The 25,233-nt window shown below is 37.8% G+C and overlaps 1 protein-coding gene across 5 annotated transcripts in view; it reads right to left on the bottom strand.

The window, feature by feature from the left end:
* The window catches only part of fndc3a (fibronectin type III domain containing 3A), an 86,234-nt gene extending 63,548 nt beyond the window's left edge, over window positions 1–22,686 (bottom strand). Inside the window, exons 1-3 of one of the 5 annotated variants that reach the window (XM_053506996.1) lie at window positions 22,176–22,686; window positions 9,062–9,135; window positions 6,085–6,220 (exon numbers count right to left, since the gene is read on the bottom strand). In XM_053506996.1, the coding sequence (XP_053362971.1) occupies window positions 6,085–6,220; window positions 9,062–9,066 (141 nt within the window). In that variant the 5' untranslated portion in view covers window positions 9,067–9,135; window positions 22,176–22,686. Of the gene's footprint in view, window positions 1–6,084; window positions 6,221–9,061; window positions 9,136–21,780; window positions 21,886–22,175 lie in introns of those variants that run through there. The other 4 variants (XM_053507000.1, XM_053506997.1, XM_053506998.1 and 1 more) reach the window with 4 other exon arrangements.
* Between the last annotated feature and the right edge of the window lie 2,547 nt (window positions 22,687–25,233).

Genomic DNA, 25,233 nt, shown 5'->3' with positions numbered 1-25,233 from the left:
TATTACATCATCTACATTTCCCCTATTAAACACAAATATAACTGCATAGCGAATTCCCTGTGTGACATCCACACTAAAGGCATTCAACTTCTTACAGAAATACTAAACATATAACGAACACCAAGCAAAAATCAGTTCAGGAATCTCTTATTATGCACCTTTAAAGCTTGTTTGATTCCAAAGATATATTAGGATGAGTCAAAAATTATCTGCACTTATCTTATGCTATATAAGCATGAGGTGGTACTCACTAACAGCCGCACTAGCACTGGGTATAAACCTCAAACGAGGCTTTTATGTCTACTGTAACGGTCAAAAAAAATATTAATTGTGGCTCTTCAAAGCAGTTTAGAGGTTAGATTTCTGCACTCTCTGCAGATTTCGGCTGTGGAATTTGTTAATTCACTTTTAGAAAAGGCAAACAATTTTTCAATTATTATTTTTATTTTTTTTTCTTATTATTATTTTTTTCTATTATTTTATCCCCCAGATTTTTCCTCCCTAATTTAGTCATGTCCAATTCCTGCTCCACATTGAAGCTACTACAATCACTCAGTCAGGAGGGCTGCAGACTATAACGTGTTTCCTCCGAACCACATGACTTCACCAACCGCATCATTTTGCACGCACGGTTGGGGGAGGAGGGGGGTGGTCGTCGTCATAACGCACTCGGAGGGACAGCGCTATCCGCTCCTTCCACTTGCGTGAGATCACAGACACTGCTAACTGGTCATGAAAAGTGAATCTTCATCCTCGTACGGCTGCTTTCAGGGGACTGTAACAAGCACTGTTGATTGTTAAACGTTTTTCCTGATAAACGTGTCAATATTGGCTCTTAAGAATCCCAGAAAACTGGAAGTAACAATTTTAGAGGTTGGTCGGTGATTAAGAATATTTTTGTTCCATACTCGTGATGAATTCACATCTCCTCACCAGTAACGATTCTCTTAAATTCATTTACCTTCTTATCTTATTTTGATATTAAAAATCAATCTAAATTTTGTTTGTATATATCCAAAAGACTTTCTCTATGGTGCTCACAATGTTTTCAATAAATAAAAGCACCAGGTACAACCTCAGAACACAAAAAAATAATAATAATTGAATCACTGCATGGTTCTCTTTTTTTTGTGCAAATCACAAGCAGGGCCTCTTTTTGCCACAGTTACAAGTGATCTGATGTAACATTTTACACCTGAACAGTAGTGACTGGGGAGACATTAGTATTGAACGTAAAGCGCTGATGAGACAATGCGGGTAATAGAAGTTTAAATTATAACGTGTAGATTATAATTATAAAGTGTAGATTATTTTTCGCTCATCTTCGGCTATAATGCGTTTCCTGGTACAGTTTTCTTTTAATGCATAACAAAAAGAGAAACTAAACATTGATTATGTTCGATTGGCGCTTCTATAAGAATGGCTGCTCAGCTAAATCAATCACCTTTTTAGACCAATCTGCAAATTTCATCCTTTGCGTGTGACTCATGAACAAAGCACACAGTGATAGCAGCAGGCAAAATGTCAAATGTAATTTACATAAAAACGATTTGTATTTGCCTATACGGATAGATTCCGGATGCAGGGAAGTTAAAGCCATAAATCGGACAAGGTATGGTCAATTTAAGGCTTGTGCTTCACGACATAATCTTCTCTGAAGCAGGTTGCTATAGTGATTGAGCTACCTAGATATTGAACCCCTTTTGTGATACCTTTAAGCCCAGGTTAAACCCCAAAGCTGTCTCACTATCCTAAAAGCCCTGCTTTGTGACACACCTTTCTCACACAGGCACGAGGTTTAGTTTGCACTCACTAATAGCCGCACTAGCAATGGGTTATAAACCTCAAACATGGCTTTTATGTCTACTGCGACTGCCGTTGCCATTCACAAGAAATTTCAATTGTGGCTCTCGAAAGCAGTGCGAGGTTAGATGTGACTCTTAACACCCCAAAGGTGCGCATACATGAAACAAAAAACGTTTCAAGGCAGTGTTTAAATCATGAGCCTGAGAGGCAGCAAAAATAATACGAAAAACTTAAAAGGCCGTGTATCAGGGCTGATGGGTAAAGCCTTGCAAAAGAAAAAAGAAAAAAAAAAAGAAAAGGAAAGAAAAAAATGGTTCTGGTCTCTAAAATCTTTACAAGTGGGTAAACAGCTGGGTACCTCACGATGAAGTAAATAATAGTGAAGAGTCTGAATCATCTGGGCCAAAATCTGTCGCAGACAAACAGGCAGAGACAGAAAGAGAGAGAGAGGAGAAAGGCACAGGAGGGAAAGGAAGGTGGGGGGGCGGCAAATGAATGGAAAATGTGAATCGCGTCATGCATATTCTGCTTGGTTTTCGTAAAAGAGTGATGACGATGCTGCTAGGCAGTGACTCCTGCGCAACGCTGATATTTGGCCTCTCTAGTTTCCACTCTAATCTGGCTGAAGAGTAATGGACCAGTGGGGCATTAATACCAAGCAGCACACTGGGCAACAAGTGCGTTGGTGGAGGGTGGTGGCAGTGCGAGCGTGTAGCTGGAAAAGGTCACGGACAGCGGGATCAGCCATCAGACTACATTTTCATCAAGAGCACCACCACGACACCTTCGGGGCCAAACGAGCTCTCCATTTTCTCGCCATTATGATTCTACAAACTTGCCATCAGGCTTTAAATATTACCATCCACGCGAACACTTTACTTAATCACAACCTTGATATTTACTATGTGTTTTATCGCTCTCTAATACACTCAGCATATCGGAAAGATTAGTGGACGACACGCATAGACATAGTTTACACCTGCAGAGGCACCCTTGACCGGGATTTGAAGAGCAAGGGCACAAAGCCACATACCTAAATTCCAAACCAATGAGTTACACACGTGACTTGCTCTGTAAATGTTTTATAATTACCATAAAACTGGCCCTCCCTGTTCAGATGAGTAAAGGATCATTATTACTCTAATCCTAAAATGTGTGAGATGCAACCAAATCAACACAGTGGCAGCTACATGCCACGTACACACAGTTTTTCTCCTGAATGGAAAAAAAAAGGTTTATTCTTTGTTCGGGAAAACAGAGATTTTTTGGACTGTATGTGAATTTCCGTGTCACATGCAGTTACCGCAGTGTCACCGCATTTAACAAGCTGCAAGATTCATGAATGAGTCGAGGAACAAGTGATAAAATTAACAGAGGGGAAGGAAGATGAGGTAAGGATGATGAGAAAAGAGAAGAATGATATAAAGGGATTTGCATTTTCTAGCTATTTTAGTATCAAGTGAAGAATTCTGTTGGGGGGGGAGTATTTGTCAGGTTTCCTTACATACAGTGATGAAACTTTCTTACTTCTCCCTTTAAACAGATGCGGCATTGACACTGTAATGCCGTCATTTAGTCTTGTTTTTATTCACATCCTTCCCCATAGCACCATTAACCGTCATGCCAAGGCCAAGATGAGCTTCCTGACCACCACCATGAACTTGTTTATAGTTGGTTTTGTGATACGTTTAATGATGTGCAATAATACAGTGAGTCAGAGTCAGCAACTCCACTTAATCATGAATGAGTAAGTCATGAGGTTTCTGTAGCATAATTTAGAGAAAGTCCAAAAAAAGGGACAAAAACAACTGGGGTTTATAAACTTGTCGGGCTCAAAAACAAAAAGTCATCACCTGGATTGAAGTAAGCAAAAAGGTAACAGTCTTCTATTAAATAATGACTGCAGCGACTAATACGGTTCAGTTATATTAAACATAACTAATGCAGTGAGTTGCTTCTCATTTCTTAAACAATCATGTCAGAAGTCACATTCTGTGGTCATGCATCAACAAAAGCAAACGACTAAGGAGACTGCTGGAACTACTAAAATTAGGTCAAGAACTGTAAAATGAATTGTTAGAAACTTATAATTTATAAGTTAGCCTGTGGGGAGAGTATTATGACCTGAAGTTTCTTCAGTTGGTCAAGTCTAGGTTTAGCAAAAAGCAGACAACCTGAATATACTGAACTAACAGGCTATTCTATGAATGGATTTTCCCATAACAACAACGCCAGGATTTATCAGGCTCGATTTGTGAAAGGATAAGCATGAGACATCAGTCTCACACATCGACTGGTCACCATGGAGTCCAAAGCTTAACCCCATTCAGAATACAGTGGAACCACGAATTGCGAATAATGCGGGTTGCAAATGTTCGACAAGATGAGTTTTTTATAAATTTTGATGTGGAAAACGAACAAGTCTTGGTTTATGAGTATCATGTATCATGCATGCGCTTCTTGTTTTGACACCGAGTGTCACGTGATCACAACTGAGCCAGAGGTTTTCCTCTCTTACGTTGCGGAATTGTGGGTAGAAGAGGGAGAGGGGCTCCCTACTTTAGCTTCACACACAGCGCCTGTTTTTTTTTTTGTTTTTTTTTTTTTAGGTAAAGTGCAGGTTAATTTGTTTTATTTTTACTTAATATTTTGTGTTAATTATTTTTATGTATTTATTTTTTCATTATTTCTTATGGAAATATTCGATTTGGTTTATTAGTGTTTTGAAATATGAAAACCAACTGCTCATAATTCAAGGTTCCACTATATTTGGATGTGCTGGAGATTAGTGATGGGAAATTGTAATCATTTTAGTGACTCGGTTCTTTAAATCTCGTTCATCAAAATAAACGAACTTTTTTTTTAGTCATTTAGTTAATTGTTCTTTTTATCAGGAATAAAGTGTTACATTTACTGTACTGGTACATCTCAATAAGTTAGAATATAAGTAAAACTCATTATATAGATTCATTAAACACAACCTGATATATTTCAAGTGTTTTTTATATATATTAATTTAACGCATGTGATTAGAAAATTTTACCATCGTACCATTTTTAAAGCAAATTTATTATATAACCAAGTTGACCCTAATAGCTTCCAATAATTGCTGCGCGGTTACCAGGCTGTGTAAGATAATGGCATGTTTAACACGGATTATAAGACGACCAAGAAAACATCACCTGGTGTGTGGAACAGCCAGTTTCATTATAAGACGCTTCTTGAAAAAAATAAAAATAGCGCTAGTGTGTGCTCGAGCTGCCTTTAAGGGGAAACTATTTTTACAAGAATATACAAGATGTCAGCTGTGGAAGAGGTGGTTCAGGCAGCTAATGCTCTAGGCTATTGATTGTCCAATGAGAAACCTAGTCCTAGCCCCGCCGCTGGTGGTGGTTTACCACACCCCCATTCAAGAAAATTTATCTGTTAAATAATAACGTTTGAGATGATATAAAACAGCATAATACGTTTCCTTTCACCAGATTGTTGTGCAATTCTTTCTTGCAAGATTAAACGTTTATAATACAAGTAGTACAACAATCTGATTGTTTAAAAATTGATTAGTTGCGATTAATCACAGACTGTTACTAATGATTAACCAAAAAAATAATAATAATAATGGATTAACTGCACTAATTAATATATTCCCAGGTTCAAACCCCACAACCACCAAGTTGCCACTGTTGGGGCCTTGAGCAAGGCTCTTAACCCTCAACTGCTCAGATGTGTAATGAGATAAAAAAGTAAGTCGATCTGAGTAAGAGCGTCTGCCAAATGCCTAAATGTAAATGTTAATGTAAAAACTTACCATCTTAAATCCTGTGTCAGCAGTAAATGTTACTAACTATTGCATAAACATGTTTTTTTTCTTTTTATAAAAAAAGTCCCACTATGATTAGATGATTATGTTTTTACACAAAACCACATAGAAATAAAAAGGGGTTACTAAATTTTGAATGTGACTACTACACACAATACGCCATCAGGAAGATGGAAATTTTAAGAACGTCAACCAGGAGGTAAATGTTTGATCATACACTGTGACTAACCCTAATACCATAATAACCCTATTCACCATCTGTTCTGAGTAAATAATGAGCAAAATAAGTTTCTATTAATGGTAAGTATTCAGACAAGAGTTAGTGAATGATGTCTAATTCGAAGCAACTCAAGTCTCTTTAAACCAAAATGGAACACTAGCATCCGACGATATAATACGCTGAATGCAAACTGAGTCATTAATCTCAGCTGTCTGCAGGCAGAGCCTGGCATGCCTACTTGTTGGGCCCCGTCTCCGTTGACCATGCTGGGTGGAGGTTGAGGAGGTGGTGGTGTGAGGAGTGGCAGATCTGGGCTGAGTAACTGGCCGGACTCCAGTGGAGGGGTGTGTTCAGCCATGACTCCTTCATTCAACCTAAAGGAGACAGAAAAACAAAGTTGACTCAGTCGTGTACTTGGTCAAAATAAAACCCCTTGAAAACAACTATGAAGCTGAAAACTAATGCTGTGTTTTAACCCATCTTAACTGTCTACATTCTATAATCCCAGTCCAGTGTACTGTAGTCATGGCAAAAAAATAATAATGCAAAAGGTGGAAAGAACACAGAATCTATATTGATAATTTTTTTTATGTGTTTATTCAAAACCTAGGAAGGGGGAGGGGGGAAGGGGACAGGATGGGTTAAACAAAGATTTGGTTTTCTTTTTAGAAAAATCTACTTTTATTTTTTAAATGCATACAGCATTTTATCAATGCATTGAAGTTACGTTATTTTAGGTCAGTGGTTCTCAAACATTTTCTGTCATTCCCCACTTAAGGCGGTGGGCGAATTTTCAAGCCCCACTTGTCAACAAAATGATAACGAGCACGGCCATGTTTACTATTTATCAAACTATCAATTTCTAAACCAATAAAATCAAAACAGATAAAATACACATGCTATTGTTATAACAGGCTTACTTCGTTACTTATCCAGAGCTTTCTTTCAAAGAAGTCGAGTGGCTTATTAACTTGACTGGGGTGTGTTGTCTCTAAGTGTCTTTCTAATTTCTTGGGTCTCATGCTGTCTGCTGCCAGCGGTTTAAGACACAAAACACACATGGGTTTCTCCTTTGCCCCACTATCCCCACCATGAATCCAAGCACAACATTGTTATGCTCTAAAATGCCCCCCCCCCCTGCCACGGAGGGCATTTTAGCGCATAACACCTGTTTGTCCACGGTAAAGTTAGTTTGATATTCGCATCTCCGAATTCAATAGCTGCGTAAATAAACCCGTGAATAAGATACCCACATATATTTCCTCCCTACATTGTGTTTAAGCTACATCCGTCCTAAATTATACATGTTTAAAAGCATAAACACCATTATTCTCTACGGCACAACGAATGATTTAGGGAACATCGCAAAATGCCGCACACCAACAAAAAGCGTAGAACGATATTGATCTTCCCTTCTGTTCAGCGCCTGAAGGATCAAGAAGCAACTTTGTTGCCGAACTGGAAACTAGAAATGCCAGACTAGTACTGCCTGAAAGAATATAAATTTTTAATATTGTTCCTCTGCAATCAACATGCCGACGTTAAACCCTTATTGTTGTACTATGGTTCCACTTTTTCTCTGATGTTATTTTAATTTACTTGTATTAATGATCCATTTCTTTGCGTATGATTTTTTAGTTTTGAGTGTCCGATTTTTTTATTATCAATAAAGAAAAGCATGAATTAGAATAGGTACTTTCCTATTATTTTCCACTAATTCCCTCCCGTTCATTGCTCCCCACCAGTCATGTATGTATTCCCCACTAGTGGGGCGCGCCCCACACTTTGAGAACCACGGTTTTAGGTGAAGACCCTCCGGTCTCTGAGTAGTGTAGTGGATGCTTTCTGTTGAGATGCTCTAGCATGGATGACGTGCTTTTATGGTATGCAAGCTCGATCTTGCAATGGACACACTACAGTATTTATTTATTTTTTTTACTTTTAAATTAAAAATGATCCCAATCCTTGGACAATCTCTGTAATTTTCTCTTGCTGGTTTCTTCTTCTCTTGGCTCGCTGATATATATATATTTTTTTAAATCGCTCCCTTCCATTTTTGCAGCCCGTAACAAAACACTCCCTCAAATCAATACACAGCTAACTGTTTGCATCTCCTTCCGCTTTGTGGGTGACGTAAGAGCTTCTTCTTCGTCTGTGTTTCTTGGTGCGCTGTGTCACGCCAAACAAATAATTGTGCAAAAACATAACGCAAGCTTTTAAAATTAATTAAAAGAAGCTTTGAGGCAGAAGATTTTGCCTCGATTATTTTTTGTTATCTAATTACTTGAGGAACCATTTCAGTGTAGGAGAAATAAAACACTTTGGGATTATATTAGTTAAAAACAATATACAAAATAAACCCATATTAAAATAATGCTGATGAACATTTATTAAAAAAAAAAAAAAAATTGTGTGTGTTTAACTGAAGCCTAGTTACAGCAAAAAAAGTTAAACACCCAGTAAAAGTCCAGCATTTAAACCTTTCCTTTTTAAAACCATTCACGTCATTCATTTACCTTCCTGGAATCTACCGAGCCAGAATATGAAATACAAGGCACGTGAAATGTCATGCATTCTTCACCTGGTGAACACTTTTAACACAGCTGTGTGTCACAAAGCTTATTTTTAGCCTGACTCATTGTATTTAACGACTGAGCTGCCAGGGTGACGTGAAACAATACAAAGCAATCTCTCTTATTCTCCCGATCAAATTTATACCGCCACAAACACCACACACATTTAACATGATGCAAATAAAAGTCCATCAGTCACAGTATAGATCTGGTGACTACAGAGCACAAGTGCGCACACACACATATACACACATATACACACGCTCTCTCTTATTGATCAGACTTGCAGTGAATCATAGACAAGGAGCTAATAACTAGGAAACGGCGTGTGCCCTTAGGGCTAATCAGGACCTGGAGCATGCATTAACATAGATGATGGTGATCAGCTTAATCAGCCGGTCAGTCTGCTGCTCAAGTCTCAGGGTGATGTGTGTAAGAATAAATCCCATTAAAGACCTAGTTTTAGACTAGTTTTGCAAGGCAGAGGTGGTGTAATATAATAATTAAATGAAGTATCTCTGGGATTTCAGTCCCACCCATATCCATGAGTCAGCACTTTTCCAGTTGAATTGAGTTTTAGAAATAATTCCAGCTAACATACACCCTTGTCTGAATTGATATCTTGTTAAAACACCAATTTACCTCATAAGGAAAAAGATGTTTCATGCTTTCTCCTCCGTATAAACGTTACCAGGAAATATGCTCATCACTTCCTGCTAAAAACGAAACCAAGATTAAAACAGACACTACTAGAACACGACTCCTTTAAAAAAATTTTTTTTAAAGGACATGTCGCCCTTTTGAAGGATGTAAGCAAGTTATTGAGTTATTAAGTTATTACAGGTGAAGATGTTAAATAATGTTAAAATCATTATTATAAACCACAAGTGCTTATCGTAATCAGTTTGCATTAAAACAAGTTGTATTGTAGCGTCACATCTCAAAAGGTGTATAAACAGATCAATTATTTTATACAAATAAATTGAAAAAAAAAAATACCTAAGCATCTGGAAATCATTTAAATTTTGTTTAAACAAAATTATTTTGTAAAGCCACAAGGTTTAGAGCTCTCACTGAAAAAAAGAAATAAATCTGTTTACACTAAACATTGAAGGTCCTCAATGTTGCTTTGTTAGCTCTATTGTCATTTTATCAGTTCTTAGAAAAACAGCTAACAAGTGTGTGGGTGAAAGCGTTTATAGCCCTAAAGTTGTTTACTCCTTTGTCAGATGCTTTTATTCAGGGTGACTTACAAGTGATTTCAAAATACAATCAAAAAATACAAAAATATGAAATGAGCTAATGGTGATGGTAATACATGCTGCAACATTTCATCATATAATCAATAACAATTGCAGGATAGATTTAGAAAAAAAATACTTTAAAAGAAACCTGAAATAAGAGCTACTACACAAAAGCAGCCCACACAGTCAGACCAGTAATACTTATGTAAGGAACAGAATATGATGGGATGCTACAAGTCAAGTAATCCACAATGCGCGCGTTTCCTACAGGATTAATTTACCATAACAGCACGGACCAAAAATGTGTTTATACAACAGTTAAATGCCAGAAACTACATACAACAAGTCATGGATGCATGTATGCATTAGATTTATTTATTTCATTTTTTGGGAGAGGGATTTATTTCCGGATTTTCTCCCTAATTTTAATTTTATTTTTTTTAGTTTATTTACAACTGTCATTATCGTTAAGCAGCTTTATACACTCAAAAGAAAATTATGGAAGTTTGTATCAAATGTGAAAAATGTGAAGAGCCCACATTATTTATTCCCTCTGAACGAGTTAATATAGAAACAATGACATATTATAACAAGCGCAATGATGTCATTGTATCATACGAGCTAAAGCTGGAACTACTTGTCCAAGCAGCAACTGGAAAAAAAAAAAAGAAACCCGTAAGGTTTGGGAATTGTTTCTCACCATGTTATGAAAGATTAAGATCAATTCGCCATATTAGACACTGCTCCGTTATTCTAGAGGGCTAGGGGGTATTTTGGTCACGAACCGCAATCCTACTCTCACCGTCCCTTCTCAGCCTTGAGGCCTGGTGACGTAAGCAACGAGGTGCAGCCTCACTGTCCAAACCTGCTCTTGAAGGAACAAGAGGCCAGAGTGCGAACACGACTTCTTATTAGGACTTGAGGAGAGTGATAGAAGAGAGCACGCACCGACAGTCAGGCTCATGTGCTATGCCTCTGAGTCAGCTGCAATTATTTCAAGTGCTGATGACATGAGATGTCTCCCGACCCCCTGTTTGGTCGCACACAGGGGTTTCGCTTGCAATGACACAGCACTCAACAACACCCACACAACCCTACAACTCCACAATGATAAGGATGTTACAGGTCGGCAAAGAAAACAAGATGCGGTGAGAGAGAAAGAGAAAATGAAATGCTGAATAGTGTTCAGGTTAGTTAGAAAAGCAGAGCTACGAACACTCAGCTGCACGTCATCTGGACCTACAGGTTATCAGTGTGTGCGTGTGTGTGTAGCTGCAAAATTGTTAACAGACCTGAGTTACTACTTCAAAGAGGCTCATGATAAAGGAGGCTGCCAGCTCATCCCCACCTAGTCTGGGCCTTGTTAGTCTGGCATGCAATAAGGGAAAGACTACACTGGGAATTCGCGTCATGAGAAGGAAGCTTGCGTGTGTTTTTTTTTTCTACTGTCTAAACAAAAGATTAAATGATATTACAAAAATCAGTCTCATAGGAGAATCTAGACTTTGCTCCATTTTTTTAATTAAAAATTCATTATTTTGACTAATGAATCATGCCTCAACTAATGATTTTTTTCCCTTCCTGTACAGTGTGTAACATCTAATGTAACTATCTAACCAAACAGATCTATATAACTAAAATAAATAAATAAATTCTAGCAGAACTGAACTGTCTTCCCGGAAGGGGAAATAAATCCGGAATGGGACGTTCAAAACTTGCATATTAGTGTGATGCTCAGTGGTCAAGTTTTAACCAGATGATGAATAACTAAAATTTAAGCCATACAATTAACAATTAATAAGGCATTTTTATTATTTAGTCTACTAAAACCTTTTTAAAAAAAAATAAAAATAAAAATCCAAAAAGATTTCCCGAACACCAAAACGGAAAGATTCAACACTGATCATTTTTCAAAAGAAGTCACATGTTTTAATTTTCAAATTGAACACATAGATAAGTCCATGAAATTTAAAGGTGCGTCCAAACTTTTGACTGGTAATGTATAATGCACACAGTAAAACATTATACAATACCACGCAATCGGCATCATGTGTAATTAATAAAGCTAAAGTTGCACGGGTAAAACATAACACCCGATTCCCCTAGAAACTTTTACATGCAATAAAGTGATTTAAGAAGAACCACTGAACGCGGTGCTTTCGTTTGCTTAAAGACTGAACTTATTGTGTGCTTTCAAAGAGAACGGCAACATTTTTCTACCCAGAAAAGGTGTGCCGGGTACCAACGCCATCAGCATCTGACCACGAGGAATGGTTTTGTTTTGCTCAGCGAGTGGTATGCTGGAGTGGTTGGAATAACAAGAGAGGAAATGACGTTGCTGCTAATGTTTTTAAAAAAACAACCAATTTTTTTTATTTTATCTTTAGGTACGTTGCAGCCTGTGACAGTAAAATGCTTGTTTCTTAACTTTAACAGACATAAATTCATTTTAATGAATATAATGAGAAATGAGGAGTGGCTTAAGTGACTTTAGCACATTGCAAGGGATCAGAGACACTACGCATACCATCACTTTCAAAACAATAAAGGCTGCTGGGGAATTGAGTACTTTTGCTTTACATCAGTCACCAAAGTGACTCTGGCGCTTGAACCACAACCTTAGAAATTTGCTGCCATGTCCAAATGGTACTGTCCTTTAAAACACATGTATTTAATTTACACCTTGCTCCTGCTGGATTGGCTCGCATTTCAGCAAATCAGAAAATATTCAACTGATCATAAACAAGACTGAATCCCTAACCAATTATACTGCAAAAGGGGAGTTACTTGTTTGTTTGTTTTTTGTTAGTTTTTAATAAATAAAACCAAGTGCTATCAATTGTACTGTGAAACTTAAAATCATATTTATAACACAATTACAAAAATAAGACCTGCATTGGTGCTCAGTCTCAGCTGATCCTTTGCTCGAGGTGCACCGAGTATGTCTGCTATGATCTATGTAAGATATCTGTGGGTAAGACGCTAACTTATTATAATTTCCTGAGGAACTCCCCAGCCCCAAAACACACATACACACTATTTTGTGATGGCAGCTCTCCCTTTGACACAGATCTCATCTTGTCTCCGTAACCACGGTGCAAAAACAACGACCCCCCCCTCAGTGCCTCCAGACAGACCAGTAAGGTGCAATGAAGGAGCAGAAATCCTGCCTTGAACAGCGTGTGTAAAAGGGCCTTGTGAAGCCGACTGTGAAGCCCATCTTTTACAAACTGCTGCTCATGCTGTGTCACTGGGCAGCGCAGTGCATTCAGAGGAAAGTGCTCGCGACCTGACGGACGTCCACGATTAGCCGATGTCACCGTGACTTGACAGGGGAGAAAGAATATGCCACGCGTCCCACCTTTCTACTCGCCAGACTCCTGATTACAGATGGCTTTTATTTAATTCTGGTAGACAACAACAAAAATAAAAGAAGACTACATACTTTCATAGATTATGTTTTCTTCACACATATTCCCTAAACAAATAACAGTATGATATGAACACCATAAGAGTACGTTCTGCTCCAGTGTCTTAAATGGATCTGAAATCGTGTCACAATGTCAAAACAGGATCTAAATTTTGTACACTCATGGTAATCTTTAATACAAACCAACTCTAATTGATTGGTCATGCCTGATTATTTACCACAATCATCTTATGATTATTTCTTATAAGTATTTTAATTTTTCCACGTTATTTTTTTCCTGGCCATAAAGCATTTTGTAAAAACTATTTGTCATAGCAAATAAATAATGAATAAATAAATAAATAAATAAATAAATAAAACACACACACACACACACACACATCGTTTGCATTACACTTGTCTAAACCTGATTAGCTGTACAGTACAATCCAGTCAGGGAAATCTACATAACTTTCCCCAGGTCTCTTTTTCTCTGCTGCTACATGAAGGGTGAGTCCAGTACTTTAAATGGCATGATCTAGACACAGTCACACACACACACACACACACACACATCAGGACTAAACGTTATCAAATCTTCATCATGCACAACTTCCTTCCTAACTTTACCAGAAACTACACTAGAGTCTTACCAAAAAAAAAAAAACCAAAGCCAATGTGGGTGCAGAAATAGAAAATAGTAAAACGAGAACGAAATAAAGAGAGATGAGCCATAAACACATCTGCTTATTAACTGAAAAAACAAGAACGACTGAAATTTGCCACTTCCAAAAAAAGAAAAAAAAAAGAAAAAAAAACACCACACTCGACTGTATAAACATACGCATTAGATTTTTAAGAAAACCCCAGTGTAACCAAAATCTAAATGTTATTCCCTTGGTTATATAATTAGGGTTAAGGTGTTTGCTGCTAACTTTAAAAAAGCACATCAGCTACAGTACATCATCTTGTTGACACACCGCTCCTAAAGGCACAATAAGCTATCTAATATTAATTCCATAGACAGTAATCATTTAAAAAAGATTTTTTTTTTAAAAAAGGGAATTGCATTTCACTGGTATGAGAGTACTAATTATTAAAACAAGATGAAACACTACACCAAAAAAAAAAAATGTAATAAAATAATGGACAAGGTCACAAATCTACACTTCAAGCTACTAAACTGAACAGCTCTCTTCGTTTTATTATTAGGTTTTCGGTTTCATTAATTAACCCCTCAGTGTGTTTCAGTTTCTCAGTACACAGTTTCAGTAGTTTTTCTCGATCTCTTTTTGCTTTGTACATCTGGTTGAACTTTAGTCCTACGCCACAACAAGGAGCATAAACGTGGCTCAGACTTTGAAGTTTGTGTAAACAAACCGACGTTGGACTCGTCAGACAAAGTGAAGAAAAAAAACACAACGCACCGTCATATGCCTGGTCCGATGAGCCTGATTCAACTCATGCTGAAGGTCATTATAAAAATAAGCAAGACGTTAAAATCAAATAACCCCATAAATATGCAGCACTGGACAAATAATCAATTCATTAGCAAACACACTGACCGAGTAAAAAACTGTAGTGAGTTGCCCAGGCTTGTGTTTCGGTTAATTGGTGACCAAGCAAAAAAAATAAAAATAAATAAAAATAATTTTTATGTTGTAGCTAACAATTTTTATAAAATATTGCAATCTTTTTGTGTGTCACAACCTAGCACATTGCATTCTAAACATCAACTTAAGCTGAGAGATCGGCTGCGTTGCATTCTACACCGTCCTTAAACCTTGCTTTTTTTGCTGCTTGGGGAATGTCAGTTTAAGGGAATTTCCCCTCGACAAAATTTATTCATTGAGAACTCCCTGAAATATTACCACGGCTGACATCACTTCCTCTACAAGTTTCCCTGGTAAACTAATCACCTTGAATATCTGTTCCTAATTTCACATTTCAGGAAGAAATTATTTTATTTTTTTTTACATGTATTGAGACAAAAACTGTGTACTAAAATGTACGTGTGAGTCAGACGCCGTTGGTGATATAGAAATTAATAATACTACTTACTGATTAATAGCCCGTGTTATATTAATCATTTTACAAATTAAATATACGTGTAGGTTTACAAAATACTATTATGTAAAGTTAATATTCGGATATCCTTGTTGGTAATAAATGGCACAAGAATCTAATGTCAGGCCTCATGCAAGCTCTGTATTTATTTATTTATTTTTTTTTTTGCACTACAGCAAAGTGCAATGACTGATGGGTAACCTTGCCTGTCCACTTATAGAGATGTGATAAACCACTGCTCACTTTCCCTTTGAACTAATCAAATTTTCTTTAAGAACTATAAATTAAAAACAAAAGAAAAATGTGTCTGGGCTTTGTATCTGTCAGCTCATTAGTAATCATCTCTGCTTGCAAAATTAGCCAACTCACCAATGACGGGAAAAAATAGAACCAATCTAGCATAAACACCCCACATGTGGTCCACTCAGCGAACCACTAGCCGATCAGAATGCAGCCATATTCTTTCTTCAAACGACGCGTATGATGTATTTAATCAGCTTGACTCTTTTCCAGCTACATGTTAGCTTTGCACCGCGCTTTATAATGCTCATTTGAAACATATGGTGGAATCCCGGCATACGAACTCGCTTCCTTACAAATTTTCGTCTTAAGAACTGAAATTTTGCAAGAAATGCGCATCGACATACGAAGCATTTTCAGCATACGAACGAAGCAAACTGAACACCAGCTATGTTGCAGGAGCCGTTCAAAAACAGCTTTTATGAACGTTACAGAATTTTTTCAGTCACACGATACCCATGATGACTTCAGCATGTGTTTAAAAGCTACGTTATTATTTTTTTTTGTGTGCGTTTTTTATAATATTGGTGATATTTTTGGGTGGCTGGAACAGACTATCTGTATTTACATTATTTCATACGTGAAATTTCACATTGTAATACAAATTTTCGCCATAAGAGCTCGCCTTGAGAATAAATTTAATTTGTATGCAGAGATTCTGTAGATGTACTTGCACTGAACATTCTGTCAAACTAATTGCTCCAATTGGTGTATGAGAATTTTAACCCTAGATAAACTATAAAAATAAAAAAAACGCAAGTATGGTACACATACTTACAACAAGACCATCACCACCCTAAGCACCACTTGTCTCCTGAAAGGCCTTGGACTAATAAATGAACTAATTAAATTCCAGTGTTACGTGACACCCAAGTTTATATACACAGGAAAATTGCTCCATTGCTTGCACAAGCTGAGGATCATCCCTCATCAAGTAAATTGTCCTAGAGAATGCAAACAAAGACAGGCTATTACTGTACATATTACTGACTAGTGGTTTAAAAAAATGGCCGTTAGAGGTTCCTTGCGAAATAAACATAACCAAGGCAGGACCGGAAGATTGCCCTTGTGGTGTTCTGTTAGCAATTTAGCTGTGACATAGCATTTTAGCTGCGGCTACAGAGGATGTGGAGAGAATGAAGAACTTTTAAGAAGAATGAAAACTATGAATTTAAAAAAAAAAAGAAAAAAAAAAAGTGTCTGGGCTTTGTACCTGCCAGCTCATTAGTAATCATCCCTGCTTGCAAAATTAGCTAACACTCTGCTATTAGCAGGCTGGCCAACTCAACAATGATAAAAACAGAAGCAATATCTAACTTTTCTATATAGTTTTATAGCACTTTTCTACACAGCAATGAGACAAAGCACTTTTCTGAAACCACAACACAGCCACCAGTCTATGATGAGAGCGTTCACGTTAGAAAAATAAAAGCCACTGACTGTGGTGAAACCGACTGCAATAAACGCTATTTTGTTTGTGAAACTTCATTTTCAGAAAACTCCCAGGAAAGGCTGCTTGCACACCTTCTTTCCTGCAACCACCAGTCTGAGGAAGCAGCCATGAAGGAGAGAAAAATCTTCTTTTTTTTGTCTTTATAGAACATATCAAAAAGTTTAAAAACAAAAATTTTAAAAAGGACCATGTTATCTTAAGCTACCCATATCTCCTGACCAATCAGTTTGCAGTTTGGATGAAAATTGAGATCCTGGATAGTGAGTGAATATAAAGGTAAACAAGATGCTCAATTTCAATTACCGTGTTTCAGATGCAATTCTGAACAAACTTAGTAAATAATTGGCTCCGACCTACACGCGTTAGTGATGCGCGGGTCATCTGGTAACCCGCGGGTCGGGTAAAGAAATTGTCTCTTTATTTGCAGGACGGGTTGGGGCGGGCCATTAAAAATAAAATTAAATTTAAAAAAATCCATGTATGTTGCATGCAATTCCCTTAGCCTATATTAAATATTTGGGAATATCTATTTTCATATTTTATTAAGTTCTTTGATAAAGTTACGTCACGTGACAAGTCACGAAAGCGCCAAGCAGCTACCGCTGCCAGTCACAACAAAAACAAAGAAATAAAAGTGAAGATGGAAGACGAGGTGCGGGAGAAATTTAAGTCGGGAATTTACATCATTAAAAGAAAAAAAGGCTGCTAAATCTAATGCATTCTTTTTTGCACAGCAAACGTAAAAACGCTAAGTGAACATTTCCGTGTGATTAATGAAAAAAAAAAAGAGAGTAGGCTGTAAACTGTACTGTAGGCCTGCCCTATACAAATCTAAAATAAAAAAATGTTTAGCCTAGATTACAAACGCTGCTTTGTAAATGTTTAAAATGTGTTTCATTATCTTGTTTTTAATATGATCTGATTTATCGTTCATATTCATAATCATATGTTGTTGCCAGTTCACAGGGCAATGTTTCCAAGCGCTTTCAGGCTGAAATAAAGACTTTTCATTTGAATTACAATGCCTAGTATGTCCATTTAATGGTCGCGGGTGCGGGGCGGAGTGGGGCGGGCCGAATAATTTCATAAAAGCGGGACGCTAACCGTAAGCATCACTAACACGCATGTAAATAATTTGGATTTTTTTTTGCTTTTTTTTTAATCAGAGTTATGCTTCCGAGTGCCGCAGTGGTAAAGTGCTTGCTCTATCATTTAAAGCAAGTTCAGTTCCCGGGTGATGCTGTAACCTCTCGCGGCCGGAGGTCTAATGAGAGCTGATTGGCCGAGCTCTCTCAGAGGTCAGGGATAAAAGGTACTTAGTGCTCCCACATTAATCACGGCTCTACAGCCAATCAGGGGCGTCTGTGAGCAAGCAATTCAAAAGGCTGGCGTCACGTAGTTCGGAGGAAACACGTGTTAGTCTTCGGCCCTCCCGACGGAGTGGTAGTAGTAGCCTTAATGTGGAGCCCCCTAGTGATGGGGAGGAATTGGAAACGACTAAATTAAGGGTGGGGGGGGGGGAATCAAGGAAAAACGTTCGTTTCAGACACACTGTGGTGATACATGAACTGCCACACCAAATAATCATGGTACACAATTTAATCAATTTTGACATGGACACACATGGACTGGATGTGTGTGTTTTGTACTGAGCTACCTATGCAAAATCTAGTTTCATGACTGACATCTTTCATTTGAATGTGACATTAAAACAGATCACAGAGCTGTTCGGTAAATTGCATTAAACAAATAAAACAGGAACCAAGAAATGCTAAAGAATAAAATAAGAAACCTCTACAAACCACGACAACATAATGAAAATATACATTGTTAAAGAGTGTAGTACACCTGTTTTCCAAATATGTGTCAAATAAATATATAATGGATAAATAGAATACAGACATAAGCTATTTTAATAAGATTACAATTATTTTTTTCCGTTGTTGTTGATACGTACATAATTTTGCTCTAATAAAATTAAACGGGGAAATCTTGCAAAAAGAGGATAATAGAAATTATTTCCAAATATTTAGATAAATAAAGAGTACTAATTCGGCCAAAAGACTGTGCAGGACCTTAAGTACTTAGGGTCAACGATCCAGAGTAATAGTAAGTGTGGAAAGGAGGTGAAGAGGCGTGTGCAGGAAGGTTGGAACGAGTGGAGAAAAGTGTCAGGTGTGTTATGTAGGACATGAAATTAGTTGGTGTGAGAGAAGAGGATGCAGAAGACAGGGTTAGATGGAGCCAGATGATTCGCTGTGGGCGACCCCTGAAAGGGAACAGCCGAAAGACAAAGGAGAACAATTTGTCAAAAGACTACCAGGAGACCTGGAGGAGACATATTTGATAAAACTACAAGCTTTCCTGAACTGTACTGAACTTTATCATGCATCTCACTCAAAAAAAAGAGTAAGGCTCTTGCAACAATCAATTAAGAGTTGACTCCTAAGGTAAAAGGAAGAAAAATTATGTTTAAAGATTTCACTACGACTGCACCACAGAAGCATAAAAAAAATTTCCAGACTTAAGTCTTGTTCACTGCGGCATATACCCGTTAACAACGTATCTGAATTGGGACATTTACCTCATGAGGAAATCACTCTTATCTAGAAAGGATATTGACATCTTCAACTACATCTTAGACAACCACGTTTGTTAAACTGGTTGATTATTGTACATGGTCTTTGCAAGAGCCTAAGCAAGACTATAGCAAAAACATGATTTGTATAAACTATGTATATGGTTTCTTAAAGTTGAGGTGTTAATTTATGGATTAAAATAAAATACACAGAACTAAAATAAGTGGTAAATATTTTAATAGTTTTGAAACAACACCTGATCTCAACACAGGGCTTATATAGACTCTTTATCAGTATTAATAATACAAGCAGTGGTCAAGCCAGTGCTGTAGTATTACACTAATCCAATTTAAACCCATTTTCAGACATGCCCTCCTTTCTATTAACCGGCGAGCATCTGAACGCATTAGCTTCACGTCTGCAGGAGCAGCCCGGTCTTTTTTCATGAAAAATTCCCCAACAGCAATCTTATGAGGTCAGACCTAGCAACATTCATGGATCAATGTCAACATGGCACAAGTCTGAACCGAAGAAGCATGCACATGATTAAAACCTACTGACGCCTGACTAACAATTAACCAACAATTTCTTTGAATAATACAAGTGTGAATCGTCATGACAAGATGCTAGCTAAACTGCACTTGGAAAAAAAAAAAAAAAACACTATAATGTCAGTCCTGCCTACATTCTCTGGAATTAGCTTGTATTTCACACCAAGAGATGATGTCACTTATCACAGATGAGACTGAACTCTCGTAATTACCCATAAAGCAGAAGGCATGGGTATGTCTGAATGAAGACTTAAGATACGTTAACATAAAAGTGCCATACATCTGAATAAAAGAACGCTGTTGTTTTTAAAGGATTAATAAATACACCACTCACATAAGGCTTGATGCTCATCACTTGTAATTCAAAATGAGAGCACTTTTTCATATTCACCTTTACTCCAGTGTAGGACTTCACCTGCTCATGCCCGAACACACCAAGCCCATGAGGTTAGGCATCATTAATCTTACTCCTGCGGACGTGGCGTTGCAGCTGAAGTTCTCATCACAATCTGGCTATGGGCCAAATCACGGCCTGCTTATATTCAGAAGGATTAAGTGCAACCCAATCTGCCATGCATACACAAAAGCCTACTGCTCTACACACAATGTGGAGACTCAGAAAAGGAAACAAACGGACACTGTGTTGGTTCGAGCACAAGTATGTGGCAAATCGGTGAGGCGTTACACCGGCTGCAAAGCAGAACAGATACAAAAGGCTAAAAAGTCAAATGCATTATACAAGGTTTCAACTGTGAAAAAAAAAAAAAAGAGCAAAAACGATATTTTAAAATTCACTGCTTAAATCCATCTTTTGAAATTTAAGTCTGGGACAGACAGTCTAGGAGTCTAAACTATTTGTGAAAACATAAAACTTACTTTCTGTGCGTGTTTTAAATATGTTTAGTTAAAGAATCCTGAAGTGTAGAAATCCTACAGCACTTCCAATTGTGATTTATGACTGAGAGTGAAAATAGGACTCTGATAAAACTGTCAAAAAAAATGTAAAAGAAAATAAAGGCTGTTGTATCAAAGCACATACATTCAATATGGTCACTATTTGGCTTTGAAAAAGGAAGAATAAAAATGAAATTTTAACTGCTCATGCAAAACCTAAAGAAAAAATATGACTAGATTTCTAAAGATCACTTTGATTGTTTTATTAGTTAATACATGCACTGAATAAAAAGTGAAAACCACAGGCCAACGTAAGGCAGTTTGTTTGTTTTTTTCTTTCAAGTTGACATTTTAAACAAAACTTAATGGGATCAGGCAAGTGATTATATATAAAAATTACACTTGTCAGATTCCACACACACTTCTATATATATATATATATATATATATATATATATATATATATATATAAATAAGTGTGTGTGTTTCTGTGTGTGAAAAATCCAGCAAGTGTAATTTCATACATACACACACTACAATTTAAAATGCTACAAAGACTACACATCTTGTTTGAGTTTATTATTGTTGAAAGCCATTTAGGACATGTTCTGTGCACCGTTTGTGTGTGTGTGTGTGTGTGTGTGTGTGTGTGTGTCTTCTCCCTGAAGTTTAGTTGTTTTTCTGAATCACAGCACTTTTCCATAATAAAGTTTAAAGTTCATTGCACACATGGACGTGATAGCACATTGAGCTGAGGCTGGAGCTTTAAATAGTCTCTCACTCCCTCTCTTAGCCAAACACTTTCGTTTCCAATATAAACCACACACACACACACACACACACACTAGCGAGATAACTACCTACCTGATTACTGAGCAATTCAACGTGCAAGCTTTCAATTCGCATTTTAATCGTGCTGTTTGTAGTTTGTGCAAAACTAAAGCTGGTCTAAAGGCTCAGTGTGTGTGTGTTGTGTGTGTGTTGAGTGTATGTGTGCTGTGTGAAGTCCCGTTAGTTATGCAAGCTAAGTTAAATGGATCCAGATAATGTTGACGTGTGCAGTTTAGGATCCATTTTCAGTTAGCTAGCGAGCTACATTCCCCCTGACAGCTGATTACAATGTGCAGCTGAGTTAGCATGAGAAGGAAACGACTGAGCAAGCTAGTCCAAGTCGTTTAAAAGAAATGTATGACTTGTTTAATACTCGTATTATTCTGAGTGTAAACAAGCTAGCTCGCTAACGCCGAGTAAGTACTCACGCGCTGCAGTCGTTTGTTCCTCGTTCCGCTTCTTTCTCCGACTGATATCAGCATTCAGCACGCTCAGGATTACAACTCTGCTTTTGTCTTGTTGTTTTCGTTTTTTAACCCTCTCTCGAATCCTCTGTAGCGCTTGAAAATTCAGCAGGCGAGCTAAGCAGCCAGCTAGCTTTTTATATATATGTATCTCTCTCTCTCTCTCTCTCTCTCTATCTGTGCTGTTAGCTAAAGCTGTCCAGTAGAACAATTTAGTTCAATACAACACTCCGCTAAGAGAAAGAAAAACCCAGACTTCCCGAACAGGACATAACTGGCGTGCTTTCCCTGCTAGAGAAGGTCAAGGGACACGTCGTTATCTCCACACTAACCCGGCAGCTTCCAACTGTTACTCTACTCCTGCGGCTCAGCCTCCATCCGAACGCGAGCTGGGCTCTTTAACCGTTTGGACGCCCGCCATTATGCTTCTCGCTCAAGAATGTACACAATCCGGTGCGCATGCGTATCAGCGCGCCGAGCCTCGGACGCGCAACTCTGGAGCTGACCTCGCGTTACACCATGCACGAGCTTCTGTGTTTGCTTCTGCGTATCAGATAAAACACAGAAAAGCAGGTTTTTCTGTACAGTGTGTGCAAATTGCGAAAAGATTGCACTAGTTAATGTTTGCATTTAAAGTTGTTCGTTTGCATAGTGTCCAGATCTTTAAAGTCCTCAATATACAGAACATCAGTCTACTACTACTACTACTAATAATAATAATAATCATCATCATAGTGGTTAGCACTGTTGTCTTGGTCCGTGTGCATGGGGTTTGCATGTTCTCCCCATGCTTCGTGGGTTTCCTCCGGGTACTCCGGTTTCCTTCCACAGTACAAAGTCATGCGCATTAGGCTGGTTCACGTTCCCAAATTGTCCATAGTGTGTGAATAAGCGTGTGAGTGTTTGTGTGTGCCCTGTGATGGATTGGCACCCTATCCAGAGTGTACCCTGCCTCATGCCCTAAAACTCCGATATGCTCCAAGCCCCCTGCGACCCTGTATAGATGATAAGTGAGTGAGATTATTATCATCATCATGCATGGCGGCTTAGTGGTTAGCCTTGACCTTTGGAGTCAGGGTTAAATTCCTGCCTCAGGTCTATGTGCGTGTAGTTTGTATGTTCTCCCCGTGCTTGGTGGGTTTCCTCTGGGTACTCTGGTTTCCTCCCACAGTCCAAAGACATGCAGATTAGGGTGTGTGTGTGTGTGTGTGTGTGTGTGTGCTCCCTGCGATGGATAACAGAATGTATAAAATTCCACATAGTAACCCAAGTTTAGGGTTGAACTGTCCCTGGACCTGGAGTAAGGTGTTGCAGCAGCTAGTTTTAGAAATAATAGTAAGAAGAATGACAACAAAAATAATAAACATCATCTTCATCATCCATCTATTCATCCATCCATCCATTCAATCATCTTTAGTAACTACTTTATCCTGTTCAGGGTCATGGTGGGCAGGAACACTGGGCATGTTCATTCATCGCAGGTCACCAAGCACACACATCTGCACATTCACACCTAAGGGCAATCCACCATCTGTCCTGTTTTATATAAGAAGGAGAAAATCTCCAAAAGAAGACAGGGAGAACAAAAAAATGCCACATGGACAGTAACCTGAGCTCAGGATTTAAACTGGAAGCCTGGGGCTATGAAGAAGTAAAGCTACCCACTGCACCTATGTTCTTCTCTTATAGTATAGTAGCTTATATAATATAATAATAATAATTCATCAGTTGTTCATTTATGCACACTAAATGGCTGCTTCATCCTGGACAGGGTCACGGTTAAATTTAAGCCTTTCCCAGCAACAGTGGGTTCAACAGTACATCACACACATTTAGACAATCCATCTGACATCATGTTTTTGGGATTAGGGGCAGAAATTAAGAATTTACAGGAAACCCATGTGGTCACTAGGGAGAGGGTGTCAAACTCCACACAAACAGTAACCCAAGCATAGCGTTGCATCTTTGCACCCAAATAATATAGTGTTTTATATAGTGGTCAATGATATTTGTTATTTCAAGAAATTGATTTAGCATATCATTTTGAAATTTTGAAATTTTAAATTGGTTCACTTGTTGCAACACAATAACAAATGTCTTTGGAAGGGGAGTCATAAAAACACTACATATCAATCATTCACATTCAGTGGTCACTTAATTTGTTACACCTTGTGTCTACACTTCTATGTATCTACCAAATTGCTGTTCCAGCATAAAATGACTGATTGTAGCAAACCTCTTGACATTTATGGTGCATCAACCCACGACTTTCCGATCCGCCAATGATGGTGAGGAAACTCTGACATGACAGATGACACTTAGACATGATTCTGTATTTTTTTTTCGTTAACACTGCTGACCACATATCGACTTTGTTTTTCTATTAAGATACTATGAACAAATCAGCCTCTAACCTTTTAAAAGTGTCAATGACCACAGTAATGCTGTCTGCAGGATAGTTTTGGTTGATAGATTATTTTGAACTTATTGGGGTTTTTGAAATCTCACACAACACTGCGATGTTGCCTCTTTAACACTCATACTATTATCATAAATACAATGATGTCAGTGTCACGACTATGCTGTATATGTTCCATCTCCCTAATAATACAGTGCATCCAGAAAGTATTCACAGCATATTACTTTTTCCACATTTTGTTATGTCACAGCCTTATTCTAAAATTGATAAAAAAAAATATTTATTATCTATTTTTTCCAATCATGCATATATGGTAGAGTGGCCAGACAGAAGCCACTCCTTAGTAAAAGACACATGGCAGCCAGCCTCAATGACTTTTGGCTTCACCTAGGCTTGAAGCCTTTAAGCTAGGAAGACTTGATACATTGTTCCCTGACAACAGAGGCACTGATGCGAATAATGAAAGTACCCCCCCCCCCATGAAAGAGTTGCAACATGTAAAATTTGTGGGTTAAGAATTTAAGATGCAACAAGCAAACACCAAGGCAAAGTCAAAATCAAATGATATACTGTAAATGGAAAGCCTTAGGAAAAACGTTCCAC

The sequence above is a fragment of the Clarias gariepinus genome, chromosome 11, assembly GCF_024256425.1.
Source record: "Clarias gariepinus isolate MV-2021 ecotype Netherlands chromosome 11, CGAR_prim_01v2, whole genome shotgun sequence".
NCBI classification, from domain to species: Eukaryota; Metazoa; Chordata; class Actinopteri; order Siluriformes; family Clariidae; genus Clarias; species Clarias gariepinus.
Note: the sequence above shows the minus strand (reverse complement) of the source record. Positions and strands in the feature narration are given on the sequence as shown.